This window comes from Mus musculus, chromosome 9 (assembly GCF_000001635.26).
Source record: "Mus musculus strain C57BL/6J chromosome 9, GRCm38.p6 C57BL/6J".
Taxonomy (NCBI): domain Eukaryota; kingdom Metazoa; phylum Chordata; class Mammalia; order Rodentia; family Muridae; genus Mus; species Mus musculus.
In genome coordinates this window covers 101,154,752-101,180,508 of record NC_000075.6, presented here as the reverse complement: position 1 = coordinate 101,180,508, position 25,757 = coordinate 101,154,752, and the positions used below count along the sequence as shown (strand labels likewise).

Genomic DNA, 25,757 nt, shown 5'->3' with positions numbered 1-25,757 from the left:
ACCAGCCTGTAAGTGTGTAGTCATTGTATGTTCTGAGCACCAGATCTTCCTAACCAGTGTTTCTTTTGTAGGTTGCTAAGTAACCGTCATGACGATGCTGCCAAGTTCATCTGGCTTCTGGCAAAGCCCAGCTGCAGCTATCTAGAACAAGAGGATTTTATCCCTTTACTTCAGGTGATATTTTTTTTTGTACCTTTTAAAAATGGAATTTATTTTTGGAGTATGAAAGGGGGTTTTTTGTTTGTTTCTTTGGCTGGTTGTTTCTGAAATTTTTTGTTTGTTAATAACGGCGTCTTACTGTATAGCCAGTGCTAACATCAAACTCTTAATCCCAAATGCTAGGATTAAGGTATATACCACCATATACCTTATGGTGATTTTTTTTCATTTTAAAGTATATCTATACTTGTAAAGTATAACTATAATTTTTCATTTTAAAGTGTAACTATGCAACTGAGCTACATACATCTAGAAGCCAGATTGTTAAGAATGGTTTTCAAATTGTTTTAGTAGTAAAAAAATCTTGTTAGATGGAATCTAAAACAAAACTCAGTATAAAATGGACAAAGCAGGGCTGTTTCCACTGTATCCAGCCTCCTCCCTAGCCAGTCGCGGTAAGCATGGAGCATCTCAGGAAACTGTAGAATTTAACATCAGCCATCGTTAAGAACCTAGCAGGAACTGATAGTATTTGGAAGAGATAAAATCAGTTTTCTTAATGGAGTGATCCTGGGTGTATCAACAGTTCTCCAGGGCAAACCTCATTGGAAGAGTTTGGAAGAGTTGGCCAACATAAAATGAACTAGGTTGCGAGGGGGGTAGGGGGACCAGGACGGGATGTTTTCTTGTTGTTTGTTTCTAAGAATGAGAAAAACAAAGTTGAGGATCAAAGTTGAGAAAGAATATAATCAAAATAATGTTGTATGGAAATCTTTAAAGAATCTGGTCAGAAACAAGAAAAGGCTATGAAATAATCAGAATAACTGTCACGAACTCTGTAGTCTGGGAGTTCGGTGAATCCTGACTCTTTGGTTTACGCACATATCTAAATGGCTCTCTGATTTCCCACTAAGATCTATTTGTAACAGAAGATTAGAATAGGAAAAAGAGCTGTGCATGATGGTGCTTGCTCGTGCCTGCCTGTAATCCTAGCACTGGAGACAGCAAGAGGATATAACCTACACTATTAAAATACCAAGAGCTGTCTCAAGAAACCAGTGGATGAATGATGAAATAAGAGAATGGAAACTTGAATCAATTATACTGAGGTTTGCAAGGACAGTTGCCACTAGCCCATAAAGGTAGGCAGGAGCACAGTAAAAAGAAAGCATGTGTAGGCGAGAAAAACAAGACACAAAGCCTGCGTATCAGAGCTTTCCAGCCTAGGAATCATTTAAGTTAAGGGCAGTAGGCCTTATTACTACCCCGGATTTCAGGGAGATTAGTGATTTATGCTATCTCCATAGCTCTCTATTTACTCATCCAGGGAACACAATTGTTTGGGACAATTTGCACTGATGGAACCAAATAAATGAAAACAACAGGACACTTCTCATTTTTTCTTTTCTGCTTCAGCAATGTTAAAACCTGTTGTTTTCAAATATGTTTTCTACATGTAGAAAAGATATGTCTCAGATCTTTATGAATAAATCTCAGAACTGTGTGTTTTGAGATGGAGCATTGGCCCAATGGTTAAAAGCAAAGTTGCTCTTGCAGAGAACTCAGATTCTATTACCAACATCCACATGGCAGCTTTACCATCCTCTTGTGGCCTCTGTGTTCACCAGGCATGTGGTGCACAGATAAACATGCAGGCAAAACACTTATATGCATAAAATAAATCCAAATTTTTTTAAAGAAGTTTTTATTTTCTGTCACTTACTTGAGTTTTTTATATTAGCCCTTATTTGCCAGTCTGGAAGAAAATATTAATTTTCCTAAGGTTCCCTCAGCATGGAGCTGTGCCCCAGATCTGAAACTGGGGGTCATTACTGAACTAACAGCAATCCATGGCCAGAAGATCTTTCAAATCCAGAGGTTTTTAGCTTTTTCTGTAAAATGATTCAGTCCCAAAATCTATCCTTTTAAGTGTGTGTTTGTGTGTGCAGATGTGCGTGTCTCCATGTCTGCATGTGTGTTGTATGTATACTCTGTATTCACTGAAGCTTGAGAAAGACATCCTGCCTCAAACACTCCCCACCTTACTTATTCCTTTCAGACAGGATCTCTCATTAAACCTGAGCTCAGCTACTAGCCAGCAAGCTCCACAGATCCTGCTATCTTTGTCACTAATAAGACTGGCAAAGATGTTTAACAAGGATGCAAATTTAAATAGGAGTGTGTTCAAGAGTTGAATTGGAAATACACTAACTATGATCAATAACCATGTATGTTTTTGTTTGTTTTATTTTGTTTCGTTCTGAGGCAAGATCTTGCTGTGTAGTCCTGGCTGTTCTGAAACTTACTGTGTAGACTGTGTTACTAAGGGTGTTACTGCTGTGAACAGACACCATGACCAAGGCAACCCTTATAAGGACAACATTTAATTGGGGCTGGCTTACAGGTTCAGAGGTGCAGTCCACTATCATCAAGGCAGGAGCATGACCACATGCAGGCAGGCCTGGTGCAAGAGGAGCAGAGAGTTCTACATCTTCATCTGAAGGCTGCTAGAAGACTGACTTCTAGGCAGCTAGGAAGAGGGTCTCAAAGTCTACTCCCATCGTGACGCACTTCCTCCAACAAGGCTGTATCTCCTAATAGTATCACTCCCTGGACCAAGCTGGCCTTGAACTCAGAGATCCTCCTGCCTCTGCCTCCCAAGTGCTTAGATTAAAGGTGTGCGCCACCATGCCTGGCTATAATGTATATTCTGGAAAGTTGCTAAGAATCAGTTTTAAATGTTTTCACCACACATGAAAGAATGAATATTATGACTGCCCTGGGTATTGAGAAAACATGATGGTTGAGTGCTCAGCTCTAAACAGGACATTTATACCACCCATCTGAGGCTCAGAAAATATCACGGAAAAAGGAGCAGAAAGAATATAAGAGCTGGAAGACTGGGAGAAAGACTGTGAAATGTTATCATTTCATGGCACAGCCATTGCAAATATGTTCTGAAGCACCTGCAGTTATTTGCACTGGGCATACACAAAACTGGGCCTATCACTAGCCATGGTTCAGGGAGGGGGATTGGGGCCCTAACCTTCTGTCCTAATTTGCCCCTCTGTTGCTATGACAAAACACTAGCCCAAAGCAACTTGGGAAGGAAAGTACTAAGAATCTCAAGTGTGGAGTTGCCTACATTTAAACAGAAGAAAAGTCACAGTCACAAAAGACCATTTTATAGTCATTTCTATGTCATTTGGGTAGTGGGCTTGGCACAGAGTGGCTGATGGCCTGCAGAGCAACATGCCTAAGTTTTTTTCCTAATTACTGGAATACACACCTCACCCATGACTTCATCCATGAGAAAGACACAGTGCACTAGGTAGAACACAGAGTACAAGCGTCAGCCCCAACTGACACTGACAAATGGAAGACCTAACTCAGAGCCAGCTGATAACACCAATGTCTGCTTTCCAACAAAGAAAGATGCCTGCAACTCCATCTCCCCCTCTTCCTGTAGGAAAGAATTTCACATGGTTAAAGCTAGATCAATCTGAGTCAAAAAACTAATGGTATATTGCCTGTGTGGTGCACTAGAAAGGGACACAGTATCACCTTTGTGGTTATTCCTGATGAAAATGTGTGAACTTAATCCACTTGAGGAAATCTTAAGACAGAGCCAAACTGAGAGATGTATCTTACCAGAACTCACTGAAAGCACCACAGTCATGAAGTCAGGAAAGCAGCACCACAGGTGAGAGAGCAGAGAGACTGGAGGCAGTGGACACAGGGCCAGAACTGGGGAGTGGTGAAATCTCAGTCAGCCCTGTTGTTCAGTCCTCTGCGCATGTTTATTCCCTAGTTTTGATCATTGTTCTGTACTTTGTGGGTTACTATCTTTGGAAGGTGGAAGGAAAAGGTCAAAAGTTTCTCTATTTTTTATATTTATTTTATAATTTTCACAGTTCATCTGAAAATCTAAAACTATTTCCAAATTTACAAAACTACAAGCAGTAAAATCCTGTTTTAAGCTGTTTTGATAGAAATTAATAGATATGTCTGTTTGGACATTGCAGTTGCCTATGGCAGTTAATTTAGGAGTAACTATTTCTAACAGTCTTTAGGGCCAAAATGCTTTAAAACTCCAATTAGACAATAAAAAAGCTTTCACTGTCTTATCTAATAATCCCCACAAGATCAAGATAATAGATTTTGAGATAAGCAAAGTCTTTTTTTTGGAGGGGGGGGTGGTTCAAGACAGGGTTTCTCCGTGTAGCCCTGGCTGTCCTGGAACTCACTTTGTAGACCAGGCTGGCCTCGAACTCAGAAATCCGCCTGCCTCTGCCTCCCAAGTGCTGGGATTAAAGGCGTGCGCTATTACTGCTCAGCTGATAAGCAAATTCTTAAATTAAAAACAAATTTATCCACGTAATTTTCTTCTTTAGATCAGGCAAGTCTCATCTGTGGAATCTTCGTGTCTTGTCTCTTCTCTCCCTGTAGGAGTACAAGTGTGTTCGCACACCTGGCTACAGCAGCGCAGAAAACAAACTGCAGGCCAGTTGCATGGCTCTGCCGCTCCCCCCCCCTCCCAGGGTTTCATGCCCCTAGATTAAGAAAGAAAATCATTTTTGTTGTCTCTGTCATAACTCCTGGTAAATCCTACTGTGATTTGTGGGATGGCTTTTCAGACAGCCTTTACTGTGTTAGGATCGCAGAGCATACCCCTACAGCATTTGACTCATGAATCACTAAATACAGATAATTTAAATGGTTTATATTTAAGCATATTGTGTGCGTGTAGAAAATCAGGTATTATAAACATGCTTATAACAAAAAATTAATTAAATTTTCAGTGTATTATGCAGTATTCCAGAATAGAAGATTTGCTCAACTCTCAGCCTATTCCACACAAGGAATATTTTGGAGGAGGAGGTTTTGTTTGGTTTGGTTTTGATTTTTTATGTTTGTTAACTTAGTTTTGATTTCAATCTCTTTAAGGATGTGGTAGATACCCACCCTGGCCTCACCTTCCTGAAAGATGCTCCAGAATTCCATTCCCGCTACATCACCACGGTAGGATGAGCACTGACTTGTAGTAAAGAGCTTAAGTCATTTCTTTATTGTTAGCTAGTACCCAGGCTTTCACGTTGTTGTACAAAAGGTAATTGGGTCTATAATGATTATTTTAAGTGGAAATAAGGTAAAAAGTGAAAATAAATGGGTAACTTTTTATTTGTATTCATAGCCCTTCACTTGTGGGTCAATACTTAAGAGGTCTGTGGTATAAAATTGCACTAATATCTATCTGGTATTATAAGGCATACATTTACTCTTTTTTGAGACTTATTTTTATTTGTATGGGTATTTTGCCTCCACATATGTCTGTGTTCGTATGCATGCGGCACCTGCGAGGCTGAGAGAAGGCGTCAGATTTCCTAGAACTGGAGCTACAAGACTGCCGTGAGGCGCCATGTGGGTGCTGGGGTCAAACCTGGGTCCTCTGGAAAAGCAGCCAGAGTTCTTAACGTCTAGTCCACCTCTCTACCCAGTGTCTTTACTGTTGCAGATTCTCATATTTGGTCAGCTTCAGCATTTCTAAGTAATACTGAAAATAATTATCAACAGTTTATTCCCTCCCTACCCCCAAAAAAGATCTCTCTAGACCCCTATAATTGTGTCTAGCGATAATAAGTAGCTTGTGTGTAAACAGAGCAAGCCATATGGGAATCTCAAACAACATGCTCACAATTCCAATGTGTGTGGTGCTCAAGCTCCTTGTTTGGCAGCTGGTCTGATGTGACGAGCACAGGTCATCAGGAGTGAGAGGGTCCAGGCCAGCAGTACAATCTCTGCCCCAATAGCCCCAGGACCATCTGGGGCTAAGGTATTCAAAACACGAGCTAAAGGCATACTTCATATTCATAGATACTCTAAAGTGAGACAGCCTTTGCCAGTAGCTTACTTAGGTAACTCTCGTACATAGGGTAGTCTCCTCTTGGGAGAATTCTGTCATTCTGAGAGTGTAGTTCTAATATAACAAATGTCTACTATGTTATTTGAGTATTTCCCCCCTATTGGAATGTCTTTGCTTTTCTATTATTTCTCTTTTGATGCTAAAACACTTGGTAAGATTTTGACCAGCAAGAAAACTCAGCAGCTAGACACGCTGATGTCTGTCTTTAAGCCAAGCACTCCGGCGGCAGACACTAGTGAATTTCCATGAATTTGGAGGCCATCTAGGTCTACATAGCAAGTCCCAGAACAACCAGACCTACATAGAGAGACCCTGTCTTCAAAACAAGCAAACAAGAGCAACTTAGCAGCCTAGCCAGCAAGCCTAGTTGCCCAAGTATGATACCAAGACAACATGGTAGAAAAAGAGAACCAACTCCCAGAAACTATTCTCTGGCCTCCACACTTAGGCCATGGAATGTACACACATACAGCATGTGTGTGAGAGAGAGAGACAGAGAAAGAGAGAGAGACAGGGAGGGAAAGAGAGAGAGAGTGTGTGTGTGTTAAATTTTAAAATAAATAAAATGTAACATTCTTTCTAAGCCAGAAGGTGGTGTCACTCTTACAGCAAACTATCTCAGAAGTTAGTTTTGCTCACTAGCCATTCTGTACTAGCAGGTATAGCAGGAGTCTCCCCACAATCCCCAGAGGACATTCTCATTTGGATAACTTCTGATTGGTCTTTCTGCTTCTACCATCACTGCCCATACAGGCTTGTCTTCCCAAAACAGTGACCCTTTAAAACTTCAAGTCAGGGGCTGCAGAGATGGCTCCGCAGTTAAGAGCACTGACTGCTCTTCCAGAGGTCCCGAGTTCAAATCCCAGCAACCACATGGTAGCTCACAACCATTTGTAATGGGATCCAGTGCCCTCTTCTGGTGTGTCTGAAGACAGCGACAGTGTATTCACAAACATAAAATAAATAAATAAATCTTAGGGAAAAAAAAAAAAAGACAAGTCAGATCACATGACTCCTCTGCTCCAACCTTTCTGTAGTTTCTCATCTCACTTGGAATAAACTTACAATCCATGTCAGTCCTCCATCGTCCCTCTCATACCTGTGCAGTTTTGTTCACTAATGTTTTATGACTAGCATACAAAGTAATGTTTCATTATAGAACTCTCAGAGAAAGTTGTTTTGATTGATTCTCCTATCCTTCTGGCTCTCTTTCTCTCTGTGATCCCCACTTTGTGCCTTCCGTTTGACCCCTCTGTTTTCATGAAGTGTGCTGTGAGGCCCTCCTCCCCACTGTAACGCCTCTCTTCCCCTCTGTAGTCTGCTTCATGTTTCATAGCCCATGCCCACACTCAAGCCTCCCTCACAGATACAAACATTAAAACCTAGGGTCCTGGAGCTGGAGAAATGGCCCAGCAGCTAAGAGCTCTTGATGCTCTTGCAAAGGACCTGGGGTCAGTTTCTAGCATCCACACGGCAGCCCTACCATTTGTAAGGCCACTTCTGTGGAACTTGGTTCCCCCTTTTCTGACCTCTGTAGCACTGCATATACATGGTATACTTACATACAGGCTGGCAAAACACTCATACACATAAAATAAAGATAAATAAACCTTTAAACACTAGGATCTATAGAGGAAAAATACGTGCAGTATTTGTCTTTCTGAGTCTGGCTTAACTCACTTAATACAATAGCTTCCAGACCCATCTATTTTCTTGTGAATTTCATTCTCCTTACAGCTAAATATAATTCCTTTGTGTATATATATTTTTTCTTTCATTGTCCACTCATTTACTGATAAATATCTAAACTGGTCTCATTTCCCTGTTAGTGGAAGACTATATCATTAAACATAGAATATGTGTATCTTTGTAGTAGAATACAGAGACCTTTAGGTAAATGTCCAGGAATGTGGTACAGATGAGTCATATAAGTTCTATTTTTTAAGTTTTTAAAGCCTTCCATACCAATTTCCATAATTGCTGTACTAGTTTCCACCCCTACAAGCTGTAATAAAGATTACTCTTCCTCTACATTTTCATCAGCATTTTATGTCATCTCCTTTAAAACAAACCAAAACTGTACATGTCTTAGTTTCTATTCTATCGCAGTGGTGAAGCACCATGATGAAGGCAACATGTAGAAGGAAGACTTTAATTGGGCCATTGCTTATAGTTTCAGAGCGTTAGTCCCCGACCAGCAGGCGGGCAGACGGCACTAGAGCAGCAGTAGCTGAGATCTTACGTCTGAGCCACAGGATGGAGGCAGAAAGACTGTCTCCTGTGGGACTCTGACACTTCAAAGCCCTCCTCCAGAGAAAGACTTCTCCAACAAGGCCACAGCTTCTAATCCTTCCTAAACGGTTCACTCACTGGGGACTGAGGGCCAGACTTATTCAAACCACTACAATGTATACGGGATACATGTATGTTTACATGTTTGCCAGAATATCGGCTCATGTACACCTACAGTGGCCAGAAGAGGAATTGGATTCCCTCAGCTGTGAGCCACCTGACATGGGTGCTAGGCTCTATGTGAACCTGGGATCTCAAGAGCAGCACGTGCTTAACCACTGAGCCATCTCTCTGGCTATTTCCTTTTTGTCTGTTTTTCTGATGATAACTCTTCTAGCAGGGATATGATAGAATCACAAAATAGTTTTAATTTGCATTTCCCTGGAGACTAAAAGAACACTTAGTTTAAAATTTTTTTTAAATTTTTGTTGGTTATTTGTGTATTTCCCAACCTTTATTGGGGTGAGGGAAAAATGTAACAAAGGATAGATTCTAATATCAAGAATACAGGAATTTTTAACTGATTTTGAAAGTGAAGCCAGGCATGATGGGTGGTTCATGCTTACAATCCTAGCACTGAAGAATCACAAGCAGGTTCAAGACCAGATTTGGCTATAGAATGAGTTCCAGGCCGGCCAGGGCTACTGAGCGAGATCCTGGGTCAAATCATAATAACGAAGGAGAAGAAAAAGAAAGGAAAATAATGGTGAAACATGCCTTGAAATAGATTTCTCATGGAGTGAACATAATGTTTTGTTCTTTTTGGACAATTTCAGAGATCAGATACAATGTATTCAATAATATTCATCTTCCATCACCCTCTTTGTCCTCCCTCCCACTCCTGCTTAACCCCCTTCCCCGCTAACTTTCATGTCTCTGTTATTTTGGGACCCATTGAGTTCAACTGAGGTTGGTTGCAGTAGCATGGGAGGAAGTTATTTAGTAGAGCATGGCAGCTAACTTATCAATGGCTACATCACTGAAGAAAAAAGATTCGCATCTCTCCGGCCAAGCATTGACTGGCAGTAGCATTGAGAAAGAGGCGGAGCCTCAGTGACCCTTTCCTTATGCATGAAGAAGTGTTGATGGACCCAGTATTGTGTAAGGCTTGTGCAGATAACTACATCTCTGAGTGTTCTTGATTGCAATGGCCCTTGCATGATGCCATGTCCAGAAGACAGCAGTCCTCCCATCCTCTGGTTCTTACACTCCTTCCGCCCCTCTTCCTCGTTGTTTCTTTGGCCTTGGAAAGGGTGGTACAGATGTCTTGTTTGAGTCTACGCACTCAAACATTTTCAGCATTTTTACCAGTTGAGTCTGTTTACCACCACCCAGTGTAAAGAGAAGGTCCTTTGAACAAAACTGAGAACAGCACAGTCTCGTATCAGACATAAATTTCTTTTTTTTTTTTTTTTGGTCACTTTTTTTTATTAGATATTTTCTTTATTTACATTTCAAATGCTATCCCAAAAGTTCCCTATACCCTCCCCCGCCCTGCTCCCCTACCCACCCACTCCCACTTCTTGGCCCTGGCGTTCCCCTGTACTGGAGCATATAAAGTTTGCAAGACCAAGGGGCCTCTCTTCCCAATGATGGCTGACTAGGCCATCTTCTGCTACATATGCAGCTAGAGACACGAGCTCTGGGGGTACTGGTTAGTTCATATTGTTGTCAGACATAAATTTCATCCTGTGAATTGGGCCTCAAATCTAATAATAAAGTTAATATTACTATTACCTGGTATTTTTGGTGTGTGTGTGTCTGTGTCTATGTGTCTGTGTGTGTGTGTCTGTGTGTGTGTGTATAGATCTATACAGGCCAGAAATCTACAAAAGTATCTTCCTCTATCATTTTCCACTTTGTCTTTTGAGGCAGAGCTCTCTGGGCCTAGAGGTCACTGATTAGCTGGACTGCTGACCAGCAAACCCTAGGGATCCACCTTTCTCTGCCCCAGTTCCGGAGCTAGGGTTTCAGGCATACACCACCACCATGGCCAGCTATCTGTGTGACTGCTGGCAATCTGACGTCAGGCCCTTTCACTTGTCTGAGCCTTCTCCCCAGTCTTGTGTTTCTTCTTTCGAGAACTTCTGTTCTTCTCATTGTCCCACTTATTGACTGTCAGTTTTTGAGATTTGGAGGTTCATTTTTGTAATTTTTATAAGATCTTAACTTGCCTTGTCTGAAGTATGGCTGATAAAGATTTTTCTCCCATTCCACAGGGTTCTGTACACTTAACTGATAGTTTCACTTGCTATGTAATAACTCTTAAACTTTTTATCAAAATCCATTTATTAATTCTTAAGGCTATTTCCTGTGCTATTGGAGTTTTATACAGAAAATTCTTTCTTATAGCTATATTCTAAAATGTTTGTTTTCTCTCTCATAATTTAATCATTTCAGGATTTAAATTAAGGTCCTTGGTTCCCTTGAAATTAGCTCTCTCTCCACGTGTTTAAGAAGAGTGTGTGTGTGTGTGTGTGTGTGTGTGTGTGTGTGTGTGTGTGTATGCACATGTGTGTAAAACAGAGTTCTGGTTCCATTCATCTCTGGGTGATTATCCAGTTTGCCAGCAGTGTATGGTTTTGATATTTTTGTCCAAAATTAGGTGTGCCTATAGACATATGGGTTTGCTTGGGGAGGAGGGGGTCCTATGTTGTTTCACTGGCTGGTTTTTGTTTCGTGCCCGTATATTGCTGCCTCTGTCACTGTGACTTGGAGCATAGCGTGAGGTTAAGAATGTGTATTATCATTGGCATTGTCCTTTCTGCTTAGGATTGCTTGGGTTATACATGGTTTTCTGTTTCCGTATGAATTTTGGGATGATTGCTTTCTAGTTCTGTGAAGAATGCCATTGAAAAGGATTGCATTGAATCTGTAGCTACTTTCACAATATTAATTTTGCCAGTCCAGAAGCATAAAGGGTCATTCTCTTATCTGATGCCTTTTCTGTTTCTTTGAGTATCTTAAATGTTTTTTTTTTCCATTTTTTATTAGGTATTTAACTCATTTACATTTCCAATGCTATACCAAAAGTCCCCCATATCCACCCACCCCCACTCCCCTGCCCACCCACTCCCCCTTTTTGGCCCTGGTATTCCCCTGTACTGGGGCATATAAAGTTTGCAAGTCCAATGGGCCTCTCTTTCCAGTGATGGCCGACTAGGCCATCTTTTGATATATATGCAGCTAGAGTCAAGAGCTCCGGGGTACTGGTTAGCTCATAATGTTGTTCCACCTATAGGGTTGCAGATCCCTTTAGCTCCTTGGCTACTTTCTCTAGCTCCTCCATTGGGAGCCCTATGATCCATCCATTAGCTGACTGTGAGCATCCACTTCTGTGTTTGCTGGGCCCCGGCATAGTCTCACAAGAGACAGCTACATCTGCGTCCTTTCAATAAAATCTTGCTAGTGTATGCAATGGTGTCAGCGTTTGGATGCTGATTATGGGGTGGATCCCTGGCTATGGCAGTCTCTACATGGTCCATCCTTTCATCTCAGCTCCAAACTCCGTCTCTGTAACTCCTTCCATGGGTGTTTTGTTCCCAAATCTAAGGAGGGGCATAGTGTCCACACTTCAGTCTTCATTCTCCTTGAGTTTCATGTGTTTAGCAAATTATATCTTATATCTTGGGTATCCTAGGTTTGGGGCTAATATCCACTTATCAGTGAATACATATTGTGTGAGTTTCTTTGTGAATGTGTTACCTCACTCAGGATGATGCCCTCCAGGTCCATCCATTTGGCTAGGAATTTCATAAATTCATTCTTTTTAATAGCTGAGTAGTACTCCATTGTGTAGATGTACCACATTTTCTGTATCCATTCCTCTGTTGAGGGGCATCTAGGTTCTTTCCAGCTTCTGGCTATTATAAATAAGGCTGCTATGAACATAGTGGAGCATGTGTCCTTCTTACCTGTTGGGGCATCTTCTGGATATATGCCCAGGAGAGGTATTGCTGGATCCTCCGGTAGTACTATGTCCAGTTTTCTGAGGAACCGCCAGACTGATTTCCAGAGTGGTTGTACAAGCCTGCACTCCCACCAACAATGGAGGAGTATTCCTCTTTCTCCACATCCTCGCCAGCATCTGCTGTCACCTGAATTTTTGATCTTAGCCATTCTGACTGGTGTGAGGTGGAATCTCAGGGTTGTTTTGATTTGCATTTCCCTGATGATTAAGGATGTTGAACATTTTTTCAAGTGCTTCTCTGCCATTCGGTATTCCTCAGGTGAGAATTCTTTGTTCAGTTCTGAGCCCCATTTTTTAAGGGGGTTATTTGATTTTCTGAAGTCCACCTTCTTGAGTTCTTTATATATGTTGGATATTAGTCCCCTATCTGATTTAGGATAGGTAAAGATCCTTTCCCAATCTGTTGGTGGTCTTTTTGTCTTATTGACGGTGTCTTTTGCCTTGCAGAAACTTTGGAGTTTCATTAGGTCCCATTTGTCGATTCTCGATCTTACAGCACAAGCCATTGCTGTTCTGTTCAGGAATTTTTCCCCTGTGCCCATATCTTCAAGGCTTTTCCCCACTTTCTCCTCTATAAGTTTCAGTGTCTCTGGTTTTATGTGAAGTTCCTTGATCCACTTAGATTTGACCTTAGTACAAGGAGATAAGTATGGATCGATTCGCATTCTTCTACACGATAACAACCAGTTGTGCCAGCACCAATTGTTGAAAATGCTGTCTTTCTTCCACTAGATGGTTTTAGCTCCCTTGTCGAAGATCAAGTGACCATAGGTGTGTGGGTTCATTTCTGGATCTTCAATTCTATTCCATTGGTCTACTTGTCTGTCTCTATACCAGTACCATGCAGTTTTTATCACAATTGCTCTGTAGTAAAGCTTTAGGTCTGGCATGGTGATTCCGCCAGAAGTTCTTTTATCCTTGAGAAGACTTTTTGCTATCCTAGGTTTTTTGTTATTCCAGACAAATTTGCAAATTGCTCCTTCCAATTCGTTGAAGAATTGAGTTGGAATTTTGATGGGGATTGCATTGAATCTGTAGATTGCTTTTGGCAAGATAGCCATTTTTACAATGTTGATCCTGCCAATCCATGAGCATGGGAGATCTTTCCATCTTCTGAGATCTTCTTTAATTTCTTTCTTCAGAGATTTGAAGTTTTTATCATACAGATCTTTCACCTCCTTAGTTAGAGTCACGCCAAGATATTTTATATTATTTGTGACTATTGAGAAGGGTGTTGTTTCCCTAATTTCTTTCTCAGCCTGTTTATTCTTTGTATAGAGAAAGGCCATTGACTTGTTTGAGTTTATTTTATATCCAGCTACTTCACCGAAGCTGTTTATCAGGTTTAGGAGTTCTCTGGTAGAATTTTTAGGGTCACTTATATATACTATCATATCATCTGCAAAAAGTGATATTTTGACTTCCTCTTTTCCAATTTGTATCCCCTTGATCTCCTTTTGTTGTCGAATTGCTCTGGCTAATACTTCAAGTACTATGTTGAAAAGGTAGGGAGAAAGTGGGCAGCCTTGTCTAGTCCCTGATTTTAGTGGGATTGCTTCCAGCTTCTCTCCATTTACTTTGATGTTGGCTACTGGTTTGCTGTAGATTGCTTTTATCATGTTTAGGTATGGGCCTTGAATTCCTGATCTTTCCAAAACTTTTATCATGAATGGGTGTTGGATCTTGTCAAATGCTTTTTCTGCATCTAACGAGATGATCATGTGGTTTTTGTCTTTGAGTTTGTTTATATAATGGATTACATTGATGGATTTTCGTATATTAAACCATCCCTGCATCCCTGGAATAAAACCTACTTGGTCAGGATGGATGATTGCTTTAATGTGTTCTTGGATTCGGTTAGCGAGAATTTTATTGAGGATTTTTGCATCGATATTCATAAGAGAAATTGGTCTGAAGTTCTCTATCTTTGTTGGATCTTTCTGTGGTTTAGGTATCAGAGTAATAGTGGCTTCATAAAATGAGTTGGGTAGAGTACCTTCTACTTCTATTTTGTGAAATAGTTTGTGCAGAATTGGAATTAGATCTTCTTTGAAGGTCTGATAGAACTCTGCACTAAACCCATCTGGTCCTGGGCTTTTTTTGGTTGGGAGACTATTAATAACTGCTTCTATTTCTTTAGGTGATATGGGACTGTTTAGATGGTCAACTTGATCCTGATTCAACTTTGGTACCTGGTATCTGTCCAGAATTTTGTCCATTTCGTCCAGGTTTTCCAGTTTTGTTGAGTATAGCCTTTTGTAGAAGGATCTGATGGTGTTTTGGATTTCTTCAGGATCTGTTGTTATGTCTCCCTTTTCATTTCTGATTTTGTTAATTAGGATTTTGTCCCTGTGCCCTTTAGTGAGTCTAGCTAAGGGTTTATCTATCTTGTTGATTTTCTCAAAGAACCAACTCCTCGTTTGGTTAATTCTTTGAATAGTTCTTCTTGTTTCCACTTGGTTGATTTCACCCCTGAGTTTGATTATTTCCTGCCGTCTACTCCTCTTGGGTGAATTTGCTTCCTTTTTTTCTAGGGCTTTTAGATGTGTTGTCAAGCTGCTAGTATGTGCTGTCTCCCGTTTCTTCTTGGAGGCACTCAGCGCTATGAGTTTCCCTCTTAGAAATGCTTTCATTGTGTCCCATAGGTTTGGGTACGTTGTGGCTTCATTTTCATTAAACTCTAAAAAGTCTTTAATTTCTTTCTTTATTCCTTCCTTGACCAAGGTATCATTGAGAAGAGTGTTATTCAGTTTCCACGTGAATGTTGGCTTTCCATTATTTATGTTGTTATTGAAGATCAGTCTTAGGCCATGGTGGTCTCATAGGATACATGGGACAATTTCAATATTTTTGTATCTATTGAGGCCTGTTTTGTGACCAATTATATGGTCAATTTTGGAGAAGGTCCCGTGAGGTGCTGAGAAGAAGGTATATCCTTTTGTTTTAGGATAAAATGTTCTGTAGATATCTGTCAGGTCCATTTGTTTCATAACTTCTGTTAGTTTCACTGTGTCCCTGTTTAGTTTCTGTTTCCACGATCTGTCCTTTGAAGAAAGTGGTGTGTTGAAGTCTCCCACTATTATTGTGTGAGGTGCAATGTATGCTTTGAGCTTTACTAAAGTGTCTCTAATGAATGTGGCTGCCCTTGCATTTGGTGCGTAGATATTCAGAATTGAGAGTTCCTCTTGGAGGATTTTACCTTTGATGAGTATGAAGTGTCCCTCCTTGTCTTTTTTGATAACTTTGGGTTGGAAGTCGATTTTATCCGATATTAAAATGGCTACTCCAGCTTGTTTCTTCAGTCCATTTGCTTGGAAAATTGTTTTCCAGCCTTTCACTCTGAGGTAGTGTCTGTCTTTTTCCCTGAGATGGGTTTCCTGTAAGCAGCAGAATGTTGGGTCCTGTTTGTGTAGCCAGTCTGTTAGTCTATGTCTTTTTATTAGGGAATTGAGTCCATTGATATTAAGAGATATTAAGGAAAAGTAATTGTTGCTCCCTTTTATTTTTGTTGTTAGAGTTGGCATTCTGTTCTTGTGGCTGTCTTCTTTTTGGTTTGTTGAATGATTACTTTCTTGGTTGTTCTAGGGCGTGATTTCCGTCCTTGTATTGCTTCTTTTCTGTTATTATCCTTTGAAGGGCTGGATTCGTGGAAAGATATTGTGTGAACTTGGTTTTGTCGTGGAATACTTTGGTTTCTCCATCTATGGTAATTGAGAGTTTGGCCGGGTATAGTAGCCTGGGCTGGCATTTGTGTTCTCTTAGTGTCTGTATAACATCTGTCCAGGCTCTTCTGGCTTTCATAGTCTCTGGTGAAAAGTCTGGTGTAATTCTGATAGGCCTTCCTTTATATGTTACTTGACCTTTCTCCCTTACTGCTTTTAATATTCTATCTTTATTTAGTGCATTTGTTGTTCTGATTATTATGTGTCGGGAGGAATTTCTTTTCTGGTCCAGTCTATTTGGAGTTCTGTATGCTTCTTGTATGATCATGGGCATCTCTTTTTTTATGTTTGGGAAGTTTTCTTCTATTATTTTGTTGAAGATATTAGCTGGCCCTTTAAGTTGAAAATCTTCATTCTCATCAATTCCTATTATCCGTAGGTTTGGTCTTCTCATTGTGTCCTGGATTACCTGGATGTTTTGAGTTAGGATCCTTTTGCATTTTGTATTTTCTTTGACTGTTGTGTCGATGTTCTCTATGGAATCTTCTGCACCTGAGATTCTCTCTTCCATTTCTTGTATTCTGTTGCTGATGCTCGCATCTATGGTTCCAGATCTCTTTCCTAGGGTTTCTATCTCCAGCGTTGCCTCGCTTTGGGTTTTCTTTATTGTGTCTACTTCCCCTTTTAGTTCTAGTATGGTTTTGTTCATTTCCATCACCTGTTTGGCTGTGTTTTCCTGCTTTTCTTTAAGAGCCTGTAACTCTTTAGCAGTGCTCTCCTGTAAATCTTTAAGTGACTTATGAAAGTCCTTCTTGATGTCCTCTATCATCATCATGAGAAATGTTTTTAAATCTGGGTCTAGATTTTCGGTTGTGTTGGGGTGCCCAGGACTAGGTGGGGTGGGAGTGCTGCGTTCTGATGATGGTGAGTGGTCTTGATTTCTGTTAGTAGGATTCTTACGTTTGCCTTTCGCCATCTGGTAATCTCTGAAGCTAGCTGTTTTAGTTGTCACTGTTAAGAGCTTGTTCTTCAGGTGACTCTGTTAGCCTCTATGAGCAGACCTGGAGGGTAGCACTCTCCTTAGTTTCAGTGGGCAGAGTATTCTCTGCAGGCAAGCTCTCTTCTTGCAAGGCAGGTACCCAGATATCTGGTGTTCGAACCAGACTCCTGGCAGAAGTTGTGTTCCACTCACTAGAGGTCTTAGGATCACGTGTGGAATCCTGTGTGGGCCCTTGCGGGTGTCAGGCGACTCAGCTGGCAAGGTAGCCGGGGCTCGAGTGGAGTGGAAGGGGTTTGTGCCCCAGATCAAGCCCGGGTAGCCTGCTTCCCTATGTACCGCAGTCTCAAGTTCCACGCGATTGGATTGGGGTAGGCGCTGTGTTCCACTCACCAGAGGTCTTAGGGTCCCGTGGGGAGTCCCGTGTGGACCCTTGCGGGTGTTGGGCAAGACTCTGCTGGCAAGGTAGCCCGGGGCTCGAGTCTCGAGTCGAGCGGAAGGCCTTAAATGTTTTTGTTTTGTTTGCTTGTTTTGGTTTTGGTAGAGATCTTTTACCCTCTTAGGGTTATTCCTTTATATTTTATTGGAGACACTATCCTGAATGGGATATTTTTTCTAATTTCTTTCTCAGCAGGTTTGCTATTGTATTCATAAAAGGTATTGAATTTTATTTGTTGATTCTGTCTTGCAACTGACTGAATGTATTTATTACATCTAGGAGTTTTCTGGTGGAGTGGAAGAACCTTGTCATCTGCAAATAAAGGATTTGACCTCTTCCTTTCTTGGCTGTATCCCTTTTATCTTTCTCTTTTCTTACAGCTCTAGCTTAGTCTTGGAAGAGGGGAGCGAGTGAACATCCTTGTCTTGTTCTAGATGTTTAGAGAAAATGCTATCACTTTTTTCTTGGTAGTATAATGTTGCCTTAACGATATGTCACCTGGTAGCTTTATTTGGGGGGGGGGGGGGATGTTCCATTTATTTCTAATTTCTCCAGTACTTTTACCATTAAGGCTTGTTTAACTTGTCAAATTCCTGTTCTGCATCTATCAGGATGACCAGGTGTTTCTATCTGTACGTATAGTTAGTTATGTGGTGAAATATACTTATTGATTTGCTTATGTGGACAACCTTGCTTGATGATATTCCCTCTCTCTCTCTCTCTCTCTCCTCACCATGTCTGGGCGAGCCCATTTCTACCACAGATGCTCTGTTCTTCCTCTTTCCTTGACACAGAATGTCCTTCTACACATTTCATCCACATTCACACTTACTTCCAGATACTTGCCTAAATAGCCTCTGAACACTTTCTGCTTTATTTTTCAACTCTTTTCTGATATTTAATGTTTTTGCTTGTTGTCTGTCTCCTCTATAATATAAACTACATGAGAACAGGGACTTTATTTGCATATTTTACTTCTCTGGCCCCAGTACTCAAATATGTGACTTAATAGATGCACATTAAATATTTATTAAGTAAAAAATAATTCTATTTTTAAATATTTTTCTTTTTTGAGACTAGACAAATATTCTACAACTAAGTGATATTCCTGGACCCATGAGAATAGTCTTACTTAAGGAGTCTATATTCATGAGATGGCTCAGCAGTTAAAGGTGATTGCCACCAAGTGTGATGACTAAAGCTCAGTCTCTCAGGAACCACATGGAGGAAGCTATAACTAACTCCACACGTTGTTCTCTGGCCCCCACATGTGTGTGCGCGCAAAAGTTCTGCCAATCCAAGGGGAATCTCTGAGTTTTGGTCATTGGCTGTTCTGTAAGTGTCGGGCACATTAGCAGCATATTTTAAGTTTTTCAGTATTTTCTTATAATCACAGGCATTTCAGAGGCTGGAGCAAAAGAATCTGAAGTTTGGGACCAGCCTGGACCATGGATCAAGGTCCTGTCTCAAAAAAAAAAAAAATCTCAGAAATGATGTTTTATTTAGAATTTATTCACAGAAAAGATGTTAGTGAACAGAAAAGTAAAGAGATAAGTGTTCTTCATTCTTTCTAGTTTGCTATTTTTTGACATGGCTGAGCCTATAGCAGTCTATCGTCTTCCAGCAACTAGTGTCTACAAAGTTTATGATTTTTCTCCCACTTTTTAGGAAATTCCACTAGCTTAATAATTGTTGGACAAAGAAAAAACTATACAAAGAAAAAAAGAAAAAAGAAAAGTTAAGAACTATACTAGTCACTAAGAGAATATAATTAACTATCTCTGCTGTCGTCATTTTCATGGTATTTGCATATTATTGCTTATAGGTATGAAATGCATACTTTTATGTTAGTATTATACTTTGTCTTCAATGTAGAAAAATGATTCTATTACTCAGAAGTAAGCACTAAACTGGAAAATATTTGTAACAGTAAAATAGCATCATAAAGAGTATCAAGACTTACTTGGAAGTACATGATATGAATCTGTACATACTGAGATATCAAAATAACTGTACTGTGGAAATTTTAGACCATCAGTATAACAATAAAGGGCTGGAGATGTGTGTGGCTCAGTGGTGAGCACTTGTCTGGCATGAAGTGTCCTAGAGCCACAAAACAAGTCAAAGCAAAAGTCTAACAATGAGTATCTGAAAACAGAACTTTGTATTGGTTGCCTGTTCTTTCCAAAGCCCTTTCTATTAGGAAATCTAGCCAAATAATAGCATGAAGTTGCTGAAACTTTAGTGTTAAGTTTGCACAAGTGAGGTTCTTCTAGAATAATTGCAACATACTCTCTAGTATGAAATTGACTAATCGTATACTTGGGCATGAAAGTGACCAAACTAAAGAAAGATCTTACTCATAGCAAAACAGTGAAGATCATAATTAATAAATCATAAAGCTCTGTGATAAAAGAATATACATTCTGTTTTGGTAACAATTTTGTCAGTGTTTTTAAGACTAGAAAGAACATCAGCTAGGTAAGAAAGTACTCCAAAAGTCAGCCCACATTCCTTATTTCCTAAAAAGGTTACCAACTGAAAAGACAAGTTATTTTGGCAGTGAATGAAAATAAAAATATGAATACCAACAAACTATAGCCTTTGACTTACAGCTTTACATGTTGGGCCAAGAGATTGTTAGTGACTAAATGCTCTGCTTAAGTATGCCAACATATGCCAGCCTTGAAAAGGGAGGTGGCCCATTTACGTTTTTACAGTGAGCAATGGGCCTTCGAAGAGTTCTCCGTGGCCCTGGCACTGGCAGGGAAGCTATTCTGGGGCTCACACAGATGGTGTCTCAGTGGTTTACTCGGTTCTCACTTGGCCTGAATCTATCACTTTAAGCTAAAATTACTAAGCTGTGCAGTAGCTGCTTCTCACCATAGAGAGAGCTTTAAACTTGTTCCCCTTTTCTCTCGGCATAGAAAGAAATCAATTTTTAGAAACATTGTGTAGTTGTCCAAATTATTTAGAAAGACTGAGAAGAAACTTCAGAGCTCTGACAGTCAAAGAATGAATTGGTGGTCCACTCAGTATGACTTTCCAGGTAGAAGAGCCAGGTCTCCATTGCTTGACTATGTTTATCTGAACTCATCGCCTATAGTTAGAATTCTTTGTTAATTCCTCTCTTTATTTCATCTACTTTCAAAAATAGCATGTACTAGAGCCAAGCATTTTCTATCCTGGCAGCCTGTGTCATGAATTAGTTTCCATCTTCATATATACAAAGAAGGGGACTGACACATGATTCAACTTGTCTGTCAATCTGACTAGAGGTCTTGGTGAAAGACTGTCAGTTTTATTTTTCTCACTAGTAGTAAAGAATGATTCTTGCTATTTTTTATATTTCAAAATTGTGACAAAGTTGTTAAAACAGCAAGCAAAATGGAGAGCCAGCTGCTACATGCTTTCACCACTAGATGGTAGCCCAACTTCAGTAATGAAGAAACAATACATCTGCTATCAAGTTGAGCCTCAGAATGTGGCAACTGGGGAGATGGAAGACACAAGTGTGTTATTTTACACTGCAAACAAAGCAGCTTAGCAAAGACTCACAACAGAACACACCTAACACACTTATGTGTTTCTTTTTTAATTTTAGATACGTGACTGCTTTGCCTACATGTATGTATATGTACCACATGTATGCCTAGTGTCACAGAGATCAGAAGAGGATATCAGATTCCCAGGATCAGATGGTTGTGAGCCATCTTGTGGGTGCTGGGAACCAAACTTAGGTCCTCTGCAAGTGTTCTTACACCAAGTCATCTCTCTATCACATAAAACTTTTAAATTCCTAAAAATTTAAAATTCTGCCAAAAGGTAGAAAGACTGATAGAAAAATATCTCCATAGTTGAGAGCATGTACTGCTCTTCCTAAGGACCAGAGTTTGGTCCCAGGACCCGTGTGGGCATCTCACAACTACCTGTGACTCCAGCTCCAGGGGGATCCACTGCCCTCTTCTGAATTCCATGGGCACCCACTTGTATGTAGGTGCATATATTCACATCTACACATAAACATAATTTTTTAAAAAGTAGAAAGGAGAGAAAAGTAATGCAGATCAAGGTTTTATAATATTTGCTTCCATAAATAATATACATACTTTAACTTACTTTAAATTAAGCTTATAGTCTAAATCAAGAAATAAATTTATACAAAACTCTAGTGATAGTGAACAATAAAAATTGTATGTGTATATTGATACTGACTTTGAGGGCCAGGCCAGCAAGATGGTTCAGCCATTAAAGGTACCTACCACTAAGCCTGATAACCTTAGTTCAACTTCTGGACTAACTAGGTGGAGATGGCCAAATACCAAAAGTTATCCTCTGACCTCCACACTTGTGCAGGGCATGTGTGTGCAGTCAAGTAGGAGTTTCATCCCATGGAGTAAGCCTTTTGACCAATCTTTTTTTAAAAAGTACTTGGTTGCCCCTATACCATTTGTGCCATTATTGTACAGTATATCTTGCAAGCAAGCTACTGTTACAGGTGACCAGGATTTGTAGCTAGAAAATACTGATGATTACCCTTCTCTGGTAGCTTGCAGATTACATCCCAATACCATGAATTTTAGTCAGCAGGAGTGAAGCTTCTAGTTAACACCAGCTTTACTTTTCTGTGCTTGATAGCATATGTAAGTATTGCCATCAGCAATCGGGCTATTAGGCTGTGCAGAATAACCTTGACAATATCCTGGGATATTTGGGGATTTCCACGGGGCCAAAGACTCAACAAAATGTAACTCAGTGCTAGCACTGGCAGTTTATTTAACTTGGTAACATAAGGTGTCTAGTCAGGGCATTGGTGTCATATATGTATATATTTTAGAATATGTCTACAGTAGTATGTTGTCATGTAGTTTTTAAATGTCCTTTAGCGTTAGTTAGTTGTGCCTCCCTGTACTCCCTCCTTTACCATCCCTCTTTCTATTTAATTTTCCTATTTCTAGTTTCTCCTTTGTCTCTGCATACCAATATATCTTATTTCTCCTTCCTTTGGAAAACCTTTCCTTCCTGCTAGTCCTTTACTCAATACCTTTGTAGATTTCCAGATTGCAGCACACATATTGAAGGTTTAAAAGCTAACATCCACATATAAGAGAAAACATACAATATTTGTCTCTTTGGATCGGAGTTACCTCACTCGGGGATTTTTTTTTCTAGCTCCATCCACTTATCTGATAATTTCCTGACTTAATTTTAACAGCTAAATAGTATTGCATTGTGTAAATGTAGCACATTTCCATTACTCACTGTCAGTTGATGAGCGTGTTGACGGTTTTCCTTTTCTGGCTAGTCTGACTAGAGCAACAGTGAACGTGGATGAGCAGGTCTCTGCAGTGGGATGTAAAAGATGCCATGCCTAGTGGAGCTGGATATTGAGGTAGAAGGATCCCAGCTTCCTGAGAAACTGCCACACTGATTTCCATGGTGGCTTTACTAGCTTGTACTCCCACCAGCAATGGATGGATGTTCCCTTTCCCTACATCCCTGCCAGCATATGTTGTCTTGAGTTTCATTGATCACGGCCATTCTGACTGTGGTAAGATGAAGTCTTTAAGCAGGCTTAATTTGCATTACTCTGATGGCTGAAAATGTTGAACATATCTTTAGATGACCTCAGCAACTTGTGTTTCCTCTTTTGAGAATTCTCTGCTTAGTTCTGTACCACATTTTTTATTTGGGTTGTTTTCTTGTTCTGTAATTTTGGTTATTTTAGATATTAATCCTCTATCAGATGTATAATTGTTAATGATCTTTTCCCACTTTGTAGGATGCTGCTTTCCCCAAATGACAATGCCCTTTGCCATACACAAGCTTTTTAGCATCATGTGGTCCCTTTTATTTCTGATCTCAGTGCTTGTGCTATCAGTGTCTTAAGTTCTTTCCTGTGACAATTGGTTCAAGTATATGCCCCAGTTTTATTTTATCAGATTCAGGATATCTGGTCTTATGATGAGGCCCTTGATCTTTAAATCAGAATTTGTACAGGATGATAAATATGGATCGGATTTATTCTTCCACATGCAACCATCCAGTTTACCCAACACCAATTGTTGAAAATGTCTTTTTTTCCAGTGTGTATTTTTTGCCTTTTTGTCAAAATCAGATCAAAATCAAAAGTGAGTCTGGATCTTCGAGTCCATTGATCAACATGTCTGTTTTTATGACAATACCATGCTGTTTATTAGTATAGTTCTGTAGAATGAATTGGAATCTGAGACAGTGTATACCTCCAGAATTTTTTTTTATTATTCAGATTTGTTTTAGCTATCCTGAGTTTTTAATCTTTCTACATGAAGTTTAAACAAATTTCTGTGAAGAATTTTGTTGGAATTTTGATGGGGATTGAATCTGTAGAATGCTTTTGATAAAATGACCATTTTTCAATAATAATTCTACCAATCCATGAGCATGGGAGATTTTTCCATCTTCTGGTCTCTTCAGTTTATTTTGTCAATGGCTTAAAGTTTTTATTACTCAAGTCTAACTTGCTTAATTAGAGTTATCAAAAAAAAATTTAGGCTATTGTAAACGATAGTTGATTTCTCTCTCAAGTGTTCACTTTATATAGAAAGGCTACTGATTTTGTGTGTGTCAGTTTTGTATCCTGATACTTTGCTGGAAGTGTTTATGAAATGTAGAAGTTTCCTAGTGGAGTTTGAGGATCTTTTTTATATATGTCATCTGCAAATAAAGATATTTTGCTTTCTTCCTTTCCTATTTGCATTCCCTTTATTTAGCTGTCTACTGTTCTAAGTACTATATTGAATAGAGTGAATATCCTTGTCTTGCTCTTGGTTATAATGGAATTTATTTGAGTTTATTTAGGTTGATGTTGGCTGTAGTGTTGCCTTTATTACATATGTCTCTTGTATTCCTAGTCTCTCCAGGACTTTTATCATGAAGGAATGTTGCATTTCTTTTCAGCATCTAATGAAATAATCATGTGGCTCTTATCTTCCAATCTGTCTGGTGGGTTTTGTGTACTGATTTACATATGTTGAATCATCCCTGTATCTCTGGAATGAAGCCAACTTGATCATTGTGGAAACTATTTTTGGTGTGTTCTTGGATTTAAATTGCAAGTATTTGATTTGGAATCTTTACATCAACATGCATAAGGGATATTGATCTATATAACGTTTTGACTCTTTGTATGGTTTAGGTATTGGGGTAACAGTGGCCTTATAAAAAGAATTGTACTATGTTCTCCCAGTGTCTGTTTTGCAGAATGAGGAATATTAGTGTTAACTCTTCTTTGAAGTCTCACAGAATTCTAGGCTGAATCAATCTGGCCCTGGACTTCGCTCTCCACTTCTGCCACCAGATAAAAGTCTTTAATTTCTCAAGAGAACATGGAGTTATGGGTCTCTGTAAATTGCTTACTTGGTATTGATTCTTTTAAGTTTCTTGATTTGGTGCAGTATAGATCTGTAAAGTTTATCCTTATGATTCTCTGAACTTCTTCAGTGTCTGTTCTAATGTCCACCTTTTTCATTCTTAATTTTATTAATTTGGATATTCTCCCTCGGTCTTTTAGTTACTTTGGCTAAGGCTTTTTCCATTTGTTGTTTTTTTTTTTTCTCAAATAACCAACTCTTTGTTTCATTAATTTGTATTTTTGTTTGTTTTATTACATTGATTTCATTCCTGAATTTGGTTATTTCTTACCATCTACTCTTTTACAATATTATTTCTTCTTGTTGCTCTAGGGTTTTCAGTGTGTCACTGAATTACTAAGATTAGAGCTCTCCAGGTTTTCTTTTTTTAATGTAAGCACTTAGTACATTTCTTTTTTGTTTAGTTTTGGGTTTTTGGGGGGTTTTTTTGGTTTTTTTTTTTTTTTGTTGTTGTTTTGTTTTGTTTTGTTTTGTTCTGTATAGCCCTGGTTGTCCTGGAACTCACTCTATAGACCAGACTGGCTTCAAACTCAGAAATCCCCCTGCCTCTGCCTCCCAAGTGCTGGGATTAAAGGCATGCGCCACCACTGCCTGGCCTACTTAGTACATTTCTTTTGTTGATATCCAGCTTTAATCCATGGTGGTCAAGTAGAAGGCTGGATGTTACTTCAGTTTTCTTATATCTGTTGAGACTTGCTTTGTATCTAAGTATATGATCAATTTTGGAGAAAGTTCTATAAGCTATTGAGAAGAAGGTATATTCTTTTGTGTTTGAGTGAAATATTCAGTAAATGTCTACAAATATCCCTTTGATTTATGACATTGTTTAGCTCCAGTATTTCTGTTTAGTTTGTGTGTGGATGACCTTTGTTGGCAAGAGTTGGGTATTGAAGTCGCCCACTA

The 25,757-nt window shown here is 39.6% G+C and overlaps 1 protein-coding gene across 6 annotated transcripts in view; it reads left to right on the top strand.

Moving 5' to 3' along the window:
* Positions 1-25,757, top strand: part of Ppp2r3a (protein phosphatase 2, regulatory subunit B'', alpha) — a 146,844-nt gene that overhangs the window by 71,324 nt on the left and 49,763 nt on the right. For all 6 annotated transcript variants that reach the window (NM_001161362.3, NM_172144.3, XM_017313347.2 and 3 more), the window contains 2 exons: positions 72-174; positions 5,107-5,181. In NM_001161362.3, coding sequence (NP_001154834.1) covers positions 72-174; positions 5,107-5,181 — 178 coding nt within the window. The remainder of the gene's footprint in view (positions 1-71; positions 175-5,106; positions 5,182-25,757) is intronic.